Source organism: Pteropus alecto, unplaced genomic scaffold, assembly GCF_000325575.1.
Source record: "Pteropus alecto unplaced genomic scaffold, ASM32557v1 scaffold338, whole genome shotgun sequence".
Lineage (NCBI taxonomy): Eukaryota > Metazoa > Chordata > Mammalia > Chiroptera > Pteropodidae > Pteropus > Pteropus alecto.
The window spans coordinates 3,422,873-3,442,617 of NW_006441995.1; the positions used below are offsets into that span (position 1 = coordinate 3,422,873).

Here is a 19,745-nt window from a genome sequence, read left to right on the forward strand (position 1 = left end):
CTTAATCGCACTTGCTTCTTTACTATAATTTAAGTGTATTTCCTTTTCTTCTACTCTCTGGAGGAGTAGAAATCCATTTGTCTTCAAAATAATCTTTCAATAACTAGAAAATAAATATCCTATTGGTTTTAAATATTTTTTTTATACATGCACACAAGAAACAAAAACTATTCCTTCCCTAGCCAGTTCTAATTTTCCCTACGATTGTCTTGCAAGGATAGTGACTTGCTTCCTCTTTTTATTTGAACAAGAAGTAATCAGAATTCATGTAAGAGTGGCTTTTGATTTTGTTTTAACGAGGGCTGAGCCTAAATTCCAAAAAGAAAATATTCTCTCCCGACACCTCAATTTCTGACTGTGATGTGTTTTTCTATATAGCTGACACCTTTGTATGAGCTGGTAAAGGAAGTACCCTGTGCCTCTGTGAAAAGACTATACCTGAAACGGGCTCTTGAGGAATATCTGGATGAATCTGACCCCTGCCATTGTCAGCCTTGTCAAAATGGTGGCATTGCCTCTGTTGAAGGGACCAAGTGTCAGTGCCATTGCAAACCATATACATTTGGTGTGGCATGTGAGCAAGGAGTCCTCGCAGAGGATAAAGCAGGTCGGTGTGCTGAATTTTCTCTCGTTATGCTAGACCTATTGAAAAGAGAATCACCCTTTCCCTCTGGCACCTTAGCGTGTCCTTCTTTGTGTATGGAGAGGTGGAATTCTCACTGGCATTTTAATTTAGTATCTTCCTTTCTATCCCACTTCTGGATAATAGCTGTTGGAGTCAAGACTCTTTGCTGTCTCTAATTTTCTGCCTGAATTAATAGACCCACTGTGCCCGCCGTTTCCCATTCTCCGTTAGAATAGATTAGTGCCTAAAACACCTTCTGTTTTTCTATAGTCATCCCATTAAGGTTTTGTCGTAACAAGGCTGTGGTGCTTGAGTTTGCATTGCCTGACTTTTCCAATGGCAAGCTCTTTGAAACGTCTCGATTTCTATTTTGTATTATGTCCCATCAATCAATTATTTGAACATATTTGTTGAACATCTGCTGTGTGCTCAACAGTGTGCTTACTGGTTTAAGCACTTCACTACAGGGCTATGTGAAGTTCACTTTATGAGTAGGCAAAGTATGAGACAGTTATGTAAATTTGTTTTTATATTTATATGTCTCTCTCCTCTAGAAAGCTCATTTCTTAAGAGCTTTCCAGACTGATTTCTTTCTTTATTTCCAGAACTTGACATAGGGCTCGATTCACAGAAGTCAATAAATATTTGATAAATGAATAAATACATGACTAAACTATGGTTGCTTATAGACAAGCATTCGGAAGGCAACCTTGCCTCCAAATGTCTTCCCAAGTGGCCTGTCTTGGTAAATTGAAATTCTACCACTGATTCATTCCTTTGTGACTTGGATTTCTAGTTATTTGATAAAATGGAAGCTCCCTCTCCTGGTAAGGAATGGGGTAGCAATCATAATATATCAAGCTATTTTTACCCCCTATTAATATATACTCAGGGGACTACTTTATTAACTCAGTATCGAATAATAGAAAAAAGCATAAGGAAGATCATGGGAACATATTATACAAATTAGTTTAGTTTTGGTGTGTGTGTGTCATACTGAGGAGTGGGTGTGGAGTGAAGGGCAAAGAGGGATGTAGGTTACATGGTAGAAATAGCTAAGGAGCAGTAAACACACCCATTCATTACCGGAAAATAATGCTTTGGGGAATGGTTTCTGAAACCAGTTTCTAACTAGGAAAACAAAGTTCTTGGACTATGGTACAAGTTCTCTCTTGCCTCTCCCAATGATCACGATGGGGGAAAACACTAAAAGGACTGTGAGTTATGAATTGGCCCTGAGGTAGAAGGTGGCCAGGGTGGATTGAGGAAGTGCCTTGTGTAATATTGGAGAAGGATGCCAATGAGTGGTAAATGCATTTCTCCTACTTATACACTTTCTTATTTTGTACCGTGCCAGCTCTGGGACCCGCAGCCTGAAGTAGCCAGTATGTTATGTCCTTCTCATGCCCTAGCACTGCCTTAACCATAGGAAGTTATTTGCTTTATTGAGAGACTGTTAGATGATGAAAAGATCCTGAACTCGGTCATAAGTTGAAGTTACAGTCTGGATGTGGCTCTTGGCAGCCATTATAACGTTGGGCATGGCATTTAACTATTTTGTGTTAGATTCTGCGCCTATCAAAGGAAGATGGCCACAGACCTCCTGCCCACCTGGATTTGTTCTTGGGAGATGTAAATAAATGATATGATGTATGTGAAAGTGCTTTGAAAGGATTGTTAAATTATAAGCAAATTTAAGATATTATTGCAAGAAGTTTGTTAATGCAGCCCTAGGATATGGGCAATCCTAGTCAGTGTGCAGACGTTCTGGCCCTGGGGGAAGCCCTCGGTGAACGTGAAGGTAATAAATCACTCTTCGCCAACGACCACATGCGCAGGAAGCTTATCACTAAGCTCTGACATCCTCCTCTCTAAGTACTTTCTGAACAAACTCTTTTTTATCGTACAGGAGGGATAGATGGAGGTTGGAATTGCTGGTCCTCTTGGGGCCCCTGTGTTCAAGGGAAGAAAACAAGGACTCGAAAATGCAATAACCCATCTCCCAGTGGGGGCGGGAAATCCTGTATTGGAGAAGCCTCGGAAAGCAGGCAGTGCGGAGACGAAGACGAGGAGCTGAAACATCTTCGGTAATGGAGACCAGACCTCCTGGCAATTCCCCAGAACACAGCGCCCTCTGCAGTGCTCGTGGAATACGTGATCGCTGCTACTAGATAATTTAAAAGTTAAATGGCGATTTTTATCAGTGACTGCTTTGCCCTTAGCACTGGGGTCAGTTGAAGGAGGGAGACCTGTAGCGGCCACGTTGCACTTGTGTTTCAAGTTTTTCTGACACATTGTTACAAAAGGCCGGGTAACCGGGAGGCAGTCTGGCCCAGTAGATACTGAGTCGCAGCTTTGGCATCAAGCAGATCTGCCATCTACTTGCTGTGCGACCTTGGGCCAGTTACTTGCCACACCTCTAAAATTAGGATAATAATAGTAGATAAAAAGATAATAGGATGCTGTCAGCATTAAATGAGATTAAGCATGTAAAGTCATTAGTACGGTGCCTGGCATGTGATGTCTTCAAAAATAGTTGTATTTTCAGATATACCGCTCTGTCTTGTTTATTTATTTGAGATTAAACAAGGGCTAATATCTTTTTTTTAAGTCAAAACATTTTTAATTAAGAAGTTCACATGTTGTGATTCCTTCTACTGCCTTAGTGCTCCTGAATTTGTAGCCCTTTTTGCTCAATCCACAGTTGCCATGTTAGTCAGTCCACAAGTCTTTTAGTTGTGCTTCTTCAATCTCCACCTGATTATGAGCATACTTTAACAATTCCCCACCTGTAATCTTTTGGATCTATTTTTTTTTTAAAGCAATTTTCTTCTCGGCCTTAAGTTAAATTGTAGGAAATACATTGCTACTTTGGCAAATGATCTAAAATATATTCTCCCTTAGTCATTTCTAATATTGAAAAATCTCATTACATCCAGTTTTTACTTATAAGCCTGGCGAAAATGTTACAGGTCTCATTGTCACTTACTACAATTAACTTATTATGATGGAAGTATACAACCTGTGTCTCAGTGTAGCCACTTGAGATGGCTACAATCTTGACCAATTTGCCCAGTTGTCTAACTCCAACTTCCTGTTTGCTGGGACCTTGCAAAAGCCATCTCAAAAATGTTTAGTTGGTGAATCATACCTCTGGGTCAGAATTCTTTATGCCACTCTCTACTGTTTTACACTGTCCTTACTAACCTCTTCTGATCAGGGACTGACAAAATGTCCTAGGCAGACAATTTAAAGGACACGAGAGTTGAGCAAAGATGTGACAATTGGGAATCTGGTAGAAGCATAGGGAGATGGGACGCTGTATCCCTAGCTCTTTGGTGCCTCATAATCCAACAATAAGCAATATCTCTAGACTGAAGAAGGTGGCACGCATGCGGAAATACGAGAGGAGGAGAACGCTGGCTTCAGGGTTCACATCTCCGGGAAGATGAGGTCTCTGCCCATATGGGTATATTTCCTCTGCCTTTAGACGTAAAGCTGGAGGGAAAGGGACATCCTAAGGAAGTCATTGAAGGAATTTTCACTCTTCTTTGTGATCAAAAAGGGAAAATCTCCCCCTTTTCCTCAGTACAAAGAGGAAAATAATCATCAGTGCTCCCCTTTTCTGAGTTTCCTCAGAGTGCAGCATGAATACCAGCAACTCAGGCCAGGAGGCAGCACTGACAGGCTCTTTGTGAAACTGTCCCTCGGATTTAATATCTCTGGAGTGGAGATAATTCCAGTGGTATATCGACCTCGGAGGCACTGCTGAAAACCACCATTTAATTGCCTTGTGAGAGATAGAAAAAGCATGATATTAGAGGCTAACTGATTAGACATGAATCCAGCCTTGGTATTTTTCGCTTTGTAACCTTGGATGAGTTATTCAAACTTTCTGAGGCTTTTCCCCCACATATCTCCTAGGGTTACTGTGAATGTGAACTGAGGGAACACACATTTGTAGAGCAACATCCAAGGTGCCAAACACATAGTCATGCTCAATCAAAAACAGTTATTATTTTTTGTTACCTCCCTTGCAGGATCACTAACTCTAATTGCCTTATTTTTAATACAGAATTAATTCTCTGTTGTTAAAGGAATTTCAGAACCAAACAGCAGGAGAAAAAGTAGGTCTGAGGCAGTTGACCTCTAGAAATCACATAAAGTAGGTGCACTGTCCACTGACTTCTATTTATTTTTCTCTTTTTGCTGCTGGCTTTTCATACTATTAACCTATCTTTTGGAAGCTTGAGTTTATGTTTGAGTTTTCTATCAAGGGATATGATCAGATACTTGGTCTTGACAATGACAAAAATATCACAACATTTACATGAATGGAGTCCCTTCAGATGCAAATGAAACATTTACTGTAGTGCAAAATATTTATTATGCTGTGAAAATCCATCACATTAATTATGACTTGTTTCCTTTTCCTTCCAGATTGCTTGAACCACATTGTTTTTCTTTGTCTTTGGTTCCAACGGAATTCTGTCCATCACCTCCTGATTTGGAACATGGATTTGTTCAAGTTGGTTATGAAAGATTTATATCTTTTCTTTACAAATATTCTTTGCCCCAAGTTCTACCCCTCTACTGTTGTCACAATCCATGTCTTTCTTCCATGATGAAACAGTGCTAAAAATATTTTATGTGTGCATTTTAGTTTTAGTGGTGTAGGTTTTAGACTGACTTTTGTTCTTTAGCCCAAGGTGATTAGAATTCTGCAGAGGGCAGTCTGTCTTCCTTGGTAAAGTAAATCAGTACTGTCGCCCAATGAATTAGAAAGGTAATCATGCCAGAGGGCTGCTACACATTTTTATTTCCACTAAAATAGGAATCTATAAGCAGGTTCTTTAATATGAGAACATTCCCTACTCTTACCACTGTAAGAAGTCTTTTTTTAATCTCATAAATATGGGGTTTGTGATGAAGTATTAGGTTTATTCTAGGAACCAATAAGACATTTAGCCAGTGTTGCTGAGGTATGAGTCATTGTACTTTGGGCATTTTTCTTGTTCAGGAAGGAACATGAGTCATCTGTCACTTGTCATTCTAGGGAATTTTCTTGGCTTTGGGGCCATATTACTTGTGTTCTTCTCACTCCTTGTTATGATGAGGCTTGGGCCCCAGACCCCAGTGAAGTCTCTTCCTGGCTCACATAGGAGATATTATTCACCAGGACTCTCAGTGCTGCCAGCTTTGCTTTCTCCACGAACAATTTTGCCTCTCAAATTCCAGGCCCTCGAACATACACTCACTGGTATTTTACTGAAGTTTTCCCTCCCATATGTTGGGAGATGGAGGAAGTGTGTGTGTGTGTGTGTGTGTGTGTGTGTGTGTAGAGATGGAGAGAGAGAAGAAGGCACCGTAGAATTTTGTTCTAATGCCCATAGCAGAGCTGGTACAGCCCCAAATCCTCTCCCAGGCTGATGTCTTCATCATGCCCTTGGGTAGCAGAGAACCAGAAAGACAAGGAAGGAAATCAAGAGAGACCCCAAGCAAGCATGATTACTCACTCAAGGCTCAGACTTCAAATTCTTGTTTGCTTCATCATGAAAGCTCGCCTCCTGGCATCGTAGGCTAATGATATGTCCTTGAATCTGACCCAGCCCAGCAGCACTTCACTTACAGGGTACGAGTTGGAGAATGGGGTGGGAGAAGGTCGTTGTGCTCTTCATAAAAGTCAAACTTTCATGAATGTGATAATGGGACTTGAACACTTCTGTCTGTTCAGACTGGCATTTGTTAGGAAGTATTGTCAACGAACAGCCCATAACACTTTACTATGAAGAGTTGGCTGACAAGGACACTTCTAAAATCTGTTAACAAATTGCCCTTCCCTGGAAATATAAAGGAAAGAAGTCACTTGGGCAGTGTCCACTACAGTGATTTTAGTAAAATGCTTAGTACAGTGCTTGATATTTTGAGAGCAATCAATAAGTTACAGTACAGTGACAGTAATGGCTTTATTTCAACTAGTGGTGGTACCGATGTTGTTGGCTAGGACTATACGGGGAAAAATGTTTTTATAGACAATTTCTAAATCAGTTATTTGAACATAGATTGCCTGATGTTTAGAAGAAGGCATGATTTATAGGCCAAATATATCTAAAGAAACATTCGTTAGTGCAGAATAAACATACTCTTTATCTTTTATTTCTGTTTAGGGTGAAGGTGCCATGTTTCCTGTTGGGAAAAACATAGTATATTCTTGCAAGGAAGGATACTCTCTTATTGGAGACCCTGTTGCCAGATGTGGAGAGGATTTACAGTGGCTTGTTGGGGAAATGCATTGTCAGAGTGAGTGGCCTCGGCTGTAGACTAAATTTAAGATGAGAGAATAATGTAGATGAGAATGAATCCAGATAAGTGATTGCTCACCATGTGCCCCATATCTTGACCTCCCTTTGCTGAAAACCTCATGTGATTCTGTCCAAGTTTCAGGAGAGCCTTGAGAAAGCCCTCAGCATTCTCTAGTCGAAAGCTCTACTGTTCAGTGAGGCACATTTTATTGTGATTTTAAAGTTACTGGTGCAAATTAGAATTGGCTGGGGAGCTCAGTTCTCGCTAAAACCATTAGGCCATGCTCTAGAATTCAATTACTAGGAGTGTACCACAATCAGCTTACTTCCTCAAATGCTTTGGATCCTGGTCTATTCAGATGTAGGCACCTGAGTAAGACCTTTTGCATATTGTATCATTTTAACATTGCTCTTGGCTTCCATCTCAGTTGTACCGCAGTATAAGTTTGTTTCACAGATGGATAGACAGAGTTGTAGGAATATATTTTTCTTCTATCAGTTAATCTGTGCTATGTGAGGAACGCCCTAAAACACATGTGTACGTTTTATTTCTTGGGTATTTACCTGTTAGTGAAATTTCTGAGTCACAGGGTACACAGACACTAGATTTAGTAGGTGCAACCAGTTTTCCTCATGATGGTACCAGTTTACCACCTGAGAAGTTAAGATCGCTCTATGTTATCACCTATACTTGAGATCATCTATCTTTAAAATTTTTAAGCTACATTGGTGAGTGTGTAGTGATATCTAATTTTTTAATTAATATTTTTAAATTTGCACTTTCCTTACTAATAGTGATGTTAAGCCTGTTTTCACATGTTTATTGGCCAATTGGAAATCTTCTTTGGTGAAGTGGCTGTCTAATCTTTTGCCCATTTTTTTTTATTGGTTCATCTATCTTTTTTTTCATTGATTTGTAGGATCTTTTCTCATTCTGTCTCTTTCTCTGTCAGTCTCTCCATCTCTCTCTATGGAGTCCTTGAGCAGAAATTACTAAAATGGAATATAAATATTCCCTAGCTAGGAATAATAAAGCCAAAAATTGGTTCTATGAAAGGATTAATAACATTCTTCTGCTTGAAGAGGTTTTTTCCCTATATTGTGAAACAGTCCAAGTCTTTGTTCACCTTAAAATGTCTTTATTTTATCTTAATTTTTGAAGTATATTTTTACTGGATAACGAATTATAAGTTAGCAGTTATTTTCTTTCTGGGATCCCCATCCCCTGGGCTGTAGACTGGTACCGGTCAGTGGCCTGTTAGGAACCGGGCCGCACAGCAGGAGGTGAGTGGCAGGTGAGCAAGTGAAGCTCCATCTGGATTTGCAGCCGCTCTCCAGTGCAAGCATCACTGCCTCAACTCCACCTCAGATCATCAGCATTAGATTCTCATAGGAGGGAGTATAGCTCAGTGATAGAGCATTTGACTGCAGATTTTCATAGGCGCACCAGTCCCTGGTATCAAAGGTCGGGGACCGCTGCAAAGATTTTATTACATTACTTCTGACTTCATTGTTTTCTAGTGAGAAGTCAACTCCTGGGCTTACTGTTTCTCTGAAAATCATATTTTTCTGTCTGGCTGCTTTTAAGAAAAACATTTTTTGTCTTTGTTTTTCAGAAACAATTCTACTCTGATGTGATTTGGTGTAATTTTCTTTGTCTTTATGCTGGTTGATACTCAAAGCCCTCAAAACTGTGCTTTAGTGTTCTTTGTTAATGGGAAATTCTTGACCATTCATTGTGTCCTCAAACCATCAATCTGTCCCATTCTCACTCATCTCTTCTCATGAGACACACATGATACATATTATAGACTATATATCTATATCTATATCTATATATCTGTATCTATAGCTATATATATATCATACATTATTTTCTTCATTTTACATTATTTCCCCTCTTTATTTTATTCTAAATATTTTCTATTGAGCTATCTTACAGTTTATTAATTCTCTGTACAGTTGTGTATATAATCTGCTTTTAGGTGCTCTACTGAGTTCTTAATTTCAATACCAATTCTAGGTATTTTATTTGTCTACTTTTCTATACTTTTTAATTCTCTGTTGAAATTTCCATCTTGTCATTTAATTTTTCCCCCAACATGTTAATCACAGTTATTTCAAAGTCAATGTCTATTAATCCCATTGTATGGATGTGCTGTGGATCTGCTTCTATGATTTTTTTTTAAAAATTATTTTAGTCAATTCTTATCTTTTAAATGTTAGATTAGTTTTGATTGAATACTAGACTTTATGTATGAAAAATTAAAGGAATAATTTAAGGCTTTGGATAATGATCTTCCTCTACAGAAGATTCAGTTTTGTCTCTGGCAAGCAGTGAGGCTGGTTTATACCCAGTTTACCATTATTCCTGATGCGTGGCCATTCAGGGATCCCAACTGAAATGTTAGTATGGAATTTCTACCTACGTCCCTCCTTTTCAACAGCACTGGACACTATTTCTGACTTCCTAACCCCATGAGTCTGCTAAAAGCTCTACTTAGTTTTTCCACCTTTGAGCTGCAGCTTTCTCCTCAATTTAGCAGCCTTTCGGCATTTAGTTTTCTAATTTACAAACACCTCAAGGAGAATGGCAATACCGAATGTGGCAGTTACCACTTTAGACTTCCTTTCTTTTTAGAATCTTGAACCTTCAAAACTTCCATTGCCTGAATAGCTCTCTGATGCTTTCAGAATATTGTTTCTTTTACTTTTACTTTTGTACAGCCTTTTCTCTTTCGGTGGGAACATGATTGAGAAGCCAGCAATTGTGTCATGGCCAGAAACAAACAAATCTGATCCTAGATTATTAGCTGTTTGAAGGCAGAATATGTAACTTGTATCTTGTTGTATCCCCAGCAGCACACAACACACTTGGCAAAATATAGGCACTCAATAGGATGCTGTTTTTGAAAGAATGAGTAAATGAATTTAATGATGAAAATGACACAGAAATAGAGCAGTATTTTGTAGAATATTGTCCAAAGTCCATTAGCAAGATTGCCAAGATTTTTTAAATTGTGAATTCTGACTTGCTTTCTATAACTATCCATGCTTCTCATTTTTCTCTTTGCTTGTTTTCACATAGAAGATTTGAGCTAATGAACATAATCAAACAAGAAATAATAGAGATAGGAAGCCAAATAACATTTGACACTTTTATAGTTTCGAGGTTAAAAGGCCATTCTTTAAAAATTCAGATAGTAAAATATTGAACTGGATATATGCTAATGATATGCAAATAAATACAGCTCTTAGGAAAATAATAGTGGGATTTAACCAGACCAGAGAAATAAGTGAAAACTGTGAAAACTCTGGTTTTGACAGCTGGCTGGACTTTAGGACTCTATTTATAAGGCTTATTCATTTTAAGTTATCACATTGCTTTGAAGGTAGGTGTGGGAGGGTGGGAACTGTTTTGGTGTTCAGTCATTCTTTGGCCAGTTACATACCAGGCACTGTGGGACTTTTAGGGCACTCTAAAGAGTGAACTTATCTCTTCCTCCTTGTCCTCTCATGTGAAAAAGCAAAGCAAGCATATCGGCGCCATTCAAGGATGTCGTTTTTTCTTAAAGATGATTTTGGAAAGCAATGACTCTTATTTTCTACTTTTTATCTTTAGAAATTGCCTGTGTTCTACCTGTACTGATAGAAGGCATACAGAGTCATCCCCACAAACCTTTCTACACAGTTGGCGAGAAGGTGACCTTTTCCTGTTCAGGTGGCATGTCCTTAGAAGGTCCTTCAACATTTCTCTGTGGATCCAGCCTTAAGTGGAGTCCTGAGGTGAAGAATGTCCGGTGTGTGCAAAAAGGTGAGTGGTTGCTAGGTCTGTCCAAGGACACCTGCACTCAAGTGACTAAGAGTCTTCGTGGCGGTCTTTTAGGGCACTGAATCGCCATAACTGTTAGTCCTTCCCTCCATCCCCACCCTGCTGTGAATATGAGTCAGTTCATAGACTGGATAGCAGATTTTTTTACACAGCACAGATAGACTCATGGAATGCAAAGAAAGGCAAAACTGAAATTTTTTATATCAGATATTAACTTCATATTTGTTATGGTGCCAAAAAAATTTTTTAAGTTAATTTCTGGTTTCCTTTTGATTTTTTAAACTTACTTTTCTTAAGTACAGAGTTGAGATTATAATTTATGTAAAATTCTGAATATTTCATTTCTGTGATATCAGGGAGTTTATTAGTATTATCGAAATCAAAAATGTAAAAGCATTTACATTTAACACAGCAAAACAAACTATTGAAGAAAAAGTATTGTAGTTTGTAAAGTTCTTAATAGTGGAAATCTAAAAATCTACTATTTTGACTATTAGGCAAATTAAAAAATTTTTTTTTTTTAAATTTAAAGTAGGAAGAGATTTGGAAAGCCAAAGTATTTCTTTTTCTAGAGATATTTAAGATGAGATGGATTTGTTTTTTAAAATGACTTCTTTCTTTCTTGTTCATATTTTTTAAATAAATGAAAAAATATATGTTTGAAACAAAAACAGGAAAGAAGAAAAACTCACTTGTATATTTTATATGGCATTTTTATTTCTCTAGTGTATAATTTTTAATTCAATACTGAAATTTGTCTCTTATAGTGAGAAGGAAATACTAGATTCCACGAATGATACTATTAAGTGAATTAGATGGTCACAACTGAAAACAGAAAGCTACGTGGAGCACTCCATGACTGACGGCAGACATGGGGTGTTAAATAGATCAGCGAGGACAGAGTAGGAGGGCGGCACGTCCAATGGGATGCCCGCCGTGCCAATCTTCATGTGCACCTCAGCTGTCAAAGGCCCATATCAGACAGTTTTATTTTCTACCTACACTGAAGCATAAATATGAATTTATTTGGGGTATTTGAAGTAATAGACTTGTGCTAGTAATTCTAAAATTATTATTATTTTTTGCCTTGATAGCTCATTTCCTTTATTTGTTTTTAATTTTAATTTTTAAATTTTTATTATAGTGACGTTGGTTAACAAAACTCAGTAAGTTGCAAGTAATTCTAAAATTAAAGAGAACAATGTACAGTTGATGAGATTGCTCTTTAATTCCAAATGAGATTATATGCTTGTTTTTCTAAAATGTCTGCTTCAGTCATTTTATAGTACGATTGGTATTTCTCCCACTCAGTGGCAAATTCTATTAACGTTTTAATTAAGGAAATGTTTCAGACCTGCATGTTTTTCAAAAGATGTGGATAACAATAATAACTACCCTTTAAGAAGGTCTATAATAAACAAAAATTTCCAGATTAGTTGGCCTCCAAAGTTAATGTTTTAAAATACCTGCTGTGTCAGTAGTCATTTTTATTGTGGTAAAATATACATAACATAAAATTTACCATTTTAACCATTTTTAAATGTACAGTTAGTACATTAAATACATTCCCATTATTGTTCAACCATCACCATCATCATCACCATCCATCCCCAGAAACTTTCATCCCCCAGAAATGAAACCGCACCCAAGAAACACTAAGCCCTCCCCCTCCTCCATCAGTATTTAGTGTTGATGCGAGGGTAATTGGGTTTTAAAACAGTAAAGATGCATACTCTAGGTGGGCCCTAAGAGTATGTTTATTTGGTTAATTAAGCTACAAAGAAAACAAAGCTTTGGTTTAAGTGATTTTTTACAAAGAAATTATAATAACTTTTAGAAAACATTTAAAATCTCAAATTTCATCCTTATGAATGATTAACAAAGAAACTTCTAACTATAATGCAGAACTAATTTATGTGTCTTTACCATTAAAGTTTAGTTTGGGTGCATTTGGATTAGGCTTTTCTTAATGCCAGCACTATTGGAATTTTGGGCCTGGTAATTCTTTGTCGTGGGAGCCTATCCTATGCACCTATGCACTGTAGTACGTTTAGAGCATCCCTGGTCTCTACTCACTAGATGTCGGCAGCAACTTCCCACCCCCCGCCAACCCCCACCCAAGTGCTGACAACCAAGACAACCAAAAATATCTCTAGACACTGCCATATGTCCCTAGGGGGCAAAATTGCCCCTGGTTGAGAAGCACTGTTCTATATAATACCATTAAAAAATATTTATTTTGGGATAATTTTAGGTTTGACAAAAGTTGCAAATCCTTTACCCATTTTTCCATAATATTAACATCCCATATAACTTGATATAATTTAGTTGGTCAAAACTAAGACATTAATATTATTATAATACTATTGGCTCAATATATACTTTGTTCATACAGCACCAGTTTTTCTACTAATGTTCTTTTTATGGTCTAGGATACAATTCAAGATACCACATTGCATGTAGGATATCATTTTAAAGGGAAGTGTTTAAAGAATACTTGTTACAGACATTGCTAGACATGGCAGGGGAACTTCGAATTGCTACCATTTTTACAAATTTATAATTTGTTGACAAGATTTTCCTGTCAGATTTAAAGCTCTTAAGTTTTCCAAGGTAAGAAAATATTCCACAGTTTGTGTATCCATAAAAACATGCTCTTCATCTCTTCTTTACTGCTGCATAGATCTATCCAACAGATAATTAGTTTTATGATGCAAAAGTGTATGTCACCGAATTCCATTGTAAAGAAGCTGGCAGGAGGTGGAAATAGAGTGTTGTAGATTATTCACATGGTAGTCGGGTATAGCCAAGGCAATGGCAGTCAAATTATGCTCTTGAAGCTGAATCAAGGTGTTTTTCTGTCAACATTAGAATGAAAATTGACTTTTGGCCAGTTTGTAGAAAACATAAAGCAATAGAACGAATTTTAACATAAAATTTACTCACGTTTACTCACTCCAGACATTTACTCACTGTTGAGGAGAGGCCACTTGGACATTACATATGACAGGTTATTGTAGATCCCCTGGAGATACCAGAGAGTTCTCCATGTATAGGTCAAGTTATGTTTCTGTTTTCTGTCCTATTGTAGGTATTGTGGGCAACATGCAGTCCACACAACAATTTATAAAAACCAGTTTCTTGATGAAAGGGAGCCTGTCCTACTGGCCTTGATTCAGACAAACGTGGACTTAAAACCCTGTGTTGGCCAATTTGTGAAATGCATGAATTAGCACCAACTTCCTAACTTTTCTGACTCTTAATTTCTTCATCTCTTAAGGAGGATTATATATCACAATGTAGAAAAGTACATGGCTAATAGAAAATGCTCAAGAAATAGTAGCTACCATGACCAACGAAATTATGTGTAGGGTGCTCCTAGGAATGCTTAATCTCTTGTAAAATGCTTTACAGATTTATTTTTTTACAGTATAAACTTGTGGCAGTTGAGAATATTAGAGAGCCTAGTTCAACAATTAAATCAATACGTCGTTTACCGTGAAGAAGCTCTTCTAATGATGGTATCTCCCTTCTCTTTTTCTTTTAGATACCATTTTGACACAGGCAGTGCCTAAATGTCAGCACTGGGAGAAACTGCAGAATTCCAGATGTGTTTGTAAATTACCCTACGAATGTGGGTAAGCTCTGTGTTTGCTCACTTCTCTCTGTTTTATTTTATTCAAGATAAAAAATTTCTTAGAGGCTAGTCTCTGTTAGAGCAAAGGTGTTGCTTACCAAGGGTTAAGGATCTTTGCATTTTAATCTGTTCCATCTGATCCCTATTATTTGCCTGGGTCACTAGAGCTGACAACTGGTGGCATTAAGCAGTGTTCTAATCTGTCTAGAGAAAGACTGAAAGACTGCTTGAGCACTGCTTGTTCTATATATAAAATGGTGCAAAATGACAAAACTGTCACCTGAGGATTTAAAGACTGAGAGGATTAGGACTGAAATTCCCTTGACACATAAACTCTTAAAGCAATACCGATAGTGAAAAAAACAGCTGCTTTTCTGATTCCCGAAATGTCTATGTCTCTGGATTGCATTATAAGAATGCCGCCCAACTTGAAGTCACTCTATCATAGGAGGGCGTCTGAAGTAGTTATTAGATGTCTGTGTTATGATCCTAGTTGGATATAGATGGCACGATTAAATTAGGACAGAGGAAATTTATAAGTAGGACTCTTGACTGAAGTGTTCAAGCCACAGGATCACAGTTGGGGTATATAGTCACGCCCAGGTCTGAAGGAGCGAGGAGAGGAACATTTGCGAAAACCTGGGCAGAGAGAGGAAGCTGTGGAGGTGGCAGCTGAGGAGGAGCTGAGTCCCTCAATTTAGGGACCCCAGAGATCCCCCAGAAGTGAGCCAAGGGAACACACACCCCAGCTGTACTCTCCTTCCTCCTTTCAATCTCCTAGTCATGCTCCCCATTGATCGAATGCACCCAAAGCTAGAGGAGAAAGAAGTCTGTTGATAGGGGTCGCACATGTCAGCCTTCCAGGCAGGGTGGAAGAGTGGAGAAGAGAGAGAGGCAAATGGGAGGTAGCCAGGCCCCTGGTTATCTTTAAGGTTAAAAATCAGAACACAAATTTACTGGCCAATTACTTGGCTTTCAATTATTATTGTCATCAAAGTATACATCCAACTCCGTGAGCACCTGCAGTGGGTAATGGTGATTGTGATGGTATCTTACAGAAAGTAACTTCTTGTGTCAAGGAGAATACAATGTGATAGTGTAAATGGCAATGGTGATTGGCCCAGACTATTCTGACTGTGCTGTTATTTTCTATAAATCATTGCTTATTTTAATGATTCACTTTCATCCTCTTTCCAACTTCTCTGATTCATTTAGTTTATCTGCAACCTGCTATTTATAGACATAGTGTGAGTTTTCATCTCAGATACTAAGAACAAGGTGGCCTTGTAAAGTTTCTGCCTTTTAAGTTGTTCTGAGTAGTTCTATTTGAAGTTTAAATAAGCAGATAAAAGAGAGATACGAGAATTTGTTTTCATTATGTAAATAACTCCAAGTAAATTTAGCTCTTGGTCAGAAAAGAGAATATTAGAGCTAAATAAATATATAAGGAAATGTAGACTCCATCTACTATACAAAAATACTTTGTTGTCTAAGGTTTTACTACATTAATGCCTTCCTTATTCATCAGCATTCAGTAACATGGTTGTTTTTATTAGTGACATTTCTAAAAAACTGGATTTTACCACTTTAGCAGCAATGCTTAAGAAAAAAAGTAACAATTATTTATGGAAATATTTCTAAACTATTTCATAAACATAAACACTAAAAAATAGTATCAAAAATTAGTTTCATCTTCCCTCGAGGATTCAGTCATCAATTTTGTTGGACAATGCTGTGATATGGACATGAACTATGATGTGGACATGAACTATGATATGGACATGAACTATGATATGGACATGAACTATGATGATATGGACAGGGCTGCTGGGCTGGGAGAGCTAAATTTCTCCTGCAGTCAGCGGTCCCATTTAACTATAATCTCTGAGTGTTTGATCTTTGTGTGTCTTCTGTCTCCTTCCTTGTCAATTCACCAGCTGTCCCTAACAGACCTTGCCTGTTCCAATCTGCTGTATCTGATCTGTTCTAGATAAAACTAGATCAACACTAGGTAGCTAAGCTGGTAAAAATTGTGAGCAAATAAAGAGAAAAATGTGTTTTGGAGATCTGAATGGGGTGGGCCCTAGCAATAAAGGGGATTTGAGTTTCTTTTCCATCTGTTTGCTGTGAGTGATAACATCTGAGGCACTGAGCTCAGAGCCTCACCTTTCACTTCTCATCCTTGGCTTTTGAAAATAAGAATCTTGTAAATAATATAATTTACAAAATTTGTTTCAGATCCTCCTTGGATGTATGTGCTCGGGATGAGAGAAGCAAAAGGATCCTGCCTCTGACAGTTTGCAAGATGCATGTTCTCCACTGTCAGGGTAGAAATTACACTCTTCTGGGAAGGGAGAGCTGCACTCTACCTGCCTCCGTGGACAAAGCTTGTGGCATGTGTCCGCTGTGGGGAAAATGTGATGGTAAGGAGCATTTTACATTTGTCACTATACGAATGCTTAAGTAATAGTGCTGAGGTTTTAAAGAAAAAAAGTTTTCTAGCTTAGCAGCAGATCAAAGCAATTTCCTGAAAATGTGAACAACTCAGACTAGTCTGAGAGTGAACTGCTCTCCTCACTGCCTTCCCCGGGGAGCGGGTGGGTCGAGTACCTGGAGGCCAAGAATCCATACCTGATAGTCGACATGTCCTCTCCAAATCTGTGATTTTCATTCCACCCTCATGATTTTTGTTTTGCTCTTATATTATCCATATTATATTCTCATTTAAAAAAACTAGACCCACAGAAAATAACGAAAGAAGAAACTTTATATTACTTTCTTAAAAACTTTAAAAAAAGAAACTTTATATTATTTTCTTAAAAGGAAATCTCACTTGCCATACATATTAGGTAACTATAAAAATACGTACAATAAAACAAAATAAGGTTATAGATTCTAGCCAGATGCTGCTAGGAGCTTGAAGGATGCTATTTCTTTGGGATGAAGGCAGTTTAGAAAGTGTTAGGGTGGTGTTAAAAGAATACCAGTGCCAAGCTGACCCTTTCTCCTAGAAAGAATCAAGGATTTGAAGAGAATTGAAAGAGGAGTCACTTTCTTGAGTTGTGATTCAACATTTGCTAGTGCTATGTCCAAGTAGCACTTATATCGATCTGAAGTACCACAACTAGCATGGCCCACCTCTCCATGGTTTCAGCTATACCTCAAAGGGGAAGATCTGGGTCACCGGACCCAAGTCACTGCCCTCAGTTTCCCCATATGTAAATTTGGGAGCTGGACTATGTGATCTATAAGGTCTCTGCAGGCCCTTCTTCTCCTGGTCTGTACCCACGGGCATCTTCCCCCTCATTTCCATCACAATTTAGGGCACAGATGATGACATGCATAACTCTAGCCACTTCTGAGACACTTTGGGTTTGGCAGTCACCACCGTCAGCTGGCTGACCTTGTTATTCTCCTTTTGGAGACACTTGGCTGGTGTATTCCAGCCTCAAAACTTCAGAGCACACAGTGCTACCCTCCCTAACTCATCTGTCAATTGTTTCTGTGGGATATTAAGCCTTTTGCATTTCATGCCCTCTCTCTCAAGGGAAGTTGAATTCTTTGGTTCTTTTTCTTTGTTTGACCCTTGCCACTTGGCTCTTTGCTGAGGTCTCATCATTTGGTCTGGGGGTTGAAGGGTCACACTCAGGTTCTGACTCACCTAGACAGCACCCCAGAGTAGGAGAGAGCTGGACAGCTTTTGACTTGGAAGAACTGCCCAATAGCAAGTCTGACACCTGCTTATTGTGAGCCGAGCAAAATACCTCTTTCCTGGTTCTACTGCTTCTCCTGGGATTAACTGATTCCATCACTCAAGGCAGGAGCTTCCTTAGCTTTCTCTAATTACCACAACGTGACTTTGGAGGTAATGTGTCTTCACCCTCCCATCTCCACAATGTGCCATTAAGCCTCTCTTGCTTATTTTCCAGCTCAGAGCAGCAAATGTATCTGCAGAGAAGCATCCGAGTGCGAGGAAGAAGGGATTAGCATCTGTGTGGAAGTGAACGGCAAGGAGCAGACAATGACGGAGTGTGAGGCTGGCACGCTGAGGTGCCGAGGGCAGAGCATCTCCATCACCAGCATAGGGCCCTGTGAGGCGGAAGTCCAGTAGGCTCCCGGGTGCCCATAGGATTGCGAGAATCCAGCAGCGTGCCATGGATGAGTTAAAACACCCACATAACTGAGCACTTCAGACAACTTCTCGAGCATGGAGGAATATTCTCCCTCTTTCCTTCCCAGTGTCCACTTCTCCCCTTAACTTCCAGCCACTCGCATAAACACAACCCTTTGTTCTGCCAAACCAGAATCCAGATACTCTTTTTCTTCTTCTTTTTTTTAATGTCAGTCAAGATGAAGAATATTCATGAACCTCTGCATGAGCTAACTGTGTTCTTGGAAAAAATGCTAACTTCTCTGGATCTTGACTTTTTAATCGAAAAATTAGAGGATTAGACTACAGCAACTCGAATGCTCCATTCAGCCTTATGAACCTTTTAAGTATCACTGACCCTGCCCATGAGCCAGAACACACTTAGAAAGATTGGCTTCCTTCAGTAAAACAATACAAAGGGGACTGTGAATGGAAAAAGACAGATACAATTATTCCATCACAACTAATAATCTCACATATCACCTCATTGACTCAAGCATCTCATGTAGGAATTCCTAATCTCAGCAGGAGATTGAACCACTGAATTGTTAGATCCAAATTCATCATGCTCTAGTCACGGGCATCTTCTGCCTTCTTGTCTAAGAACAAATACAAGGCAGTCTTCCATTTGGGGCTTTTTTTTTAAGTACATGTCCAACACAAGACATGCAATTTGCTCCTCCTCCTTCCCCATCCCTTTCCTTTTGCAGGAAGCATCAGTATGTGCCTGAGCTATTGAGTGATTCAATATTTGTAAGGATGGTTTTCTCTTAATGCGGATGGATACATGCCTAGATTTTTCGGGGAGCTATAGAGGTAGATCGAATTGAAGCATTGACATTCTGTTTATTCCTTATTCATTCTTTGTCAAAACAAAAAGACAGCTGTAGGAGATGAAATGAGTGGGCTTAAATGGAATTTAAAATATGCTTTTGTATACAAATAATATCTCTGTATTTTTCTGATACCGATAAATACGTTTACAAAAAAACTTCAGTTAAAATGATAATGATTAAAATACTAATTAAAGATACTATTCTTTGAAACATTTTGATCCGTATTATGTTTAATTTTAAAGAATGGCTAGTGTGTTCTTTTAAATATATTTTCAGTTTTTAAACTACTTTACTGAGTTATGATTGACACGTAAAAAGCTGTACATAAGTAATGTATAATACAACTTGATGAATTTGGGGTTA

The 19,745-nt window shown here is 38.4% G+C and overlaps 1 protein-coding gene across 1 annotated transcript in view; it reads left to right on the plus strand.

Annotated features, from left to right (window-relative positions):
• C7 (complement C7) overlaps window positions 1–19,448 on the plus strand; it is a 43,791-nt gene extending 24,343 nt beyond the window's left edge. The window contains exons 11-18 of the mRNA XM_006919511.1: window positions 379–607; window positions 2,535–2,712; window positions 5,066–5,153; window positions 6,793–6,925; window positions 10,550–10,741; window positions 14,307–14,397; window positions 16,635–16,819; window positions 18,326–19,448. Of these exons, the coding sequence (XP_006919573.1) occupies window positions 379–607; window positions 2,535–2,712; window positions 5,066–5,153; window positions 6,793–6,925; window positions 10,550–10,741; window positions 14,307–14,397; window positions 16,635–16,819; window positions 18,326–18,507 (1,278 nt within the window). The 3' untranslated portion in view covers window positions 18,508–19,448. The remainder of the gene's footprint in view (window positions 1–378; window positions 608–2,534; window positions 2,713–5,065; window positions 5,154–6,792; window positions 6,926–10,549; window positions 10,742–14,306; window positions 14,398–16,634; window positions 16,820–18,325) is intronic.
• Window positions 19,449–19,745: the final 297 nt, after the last annotated feature.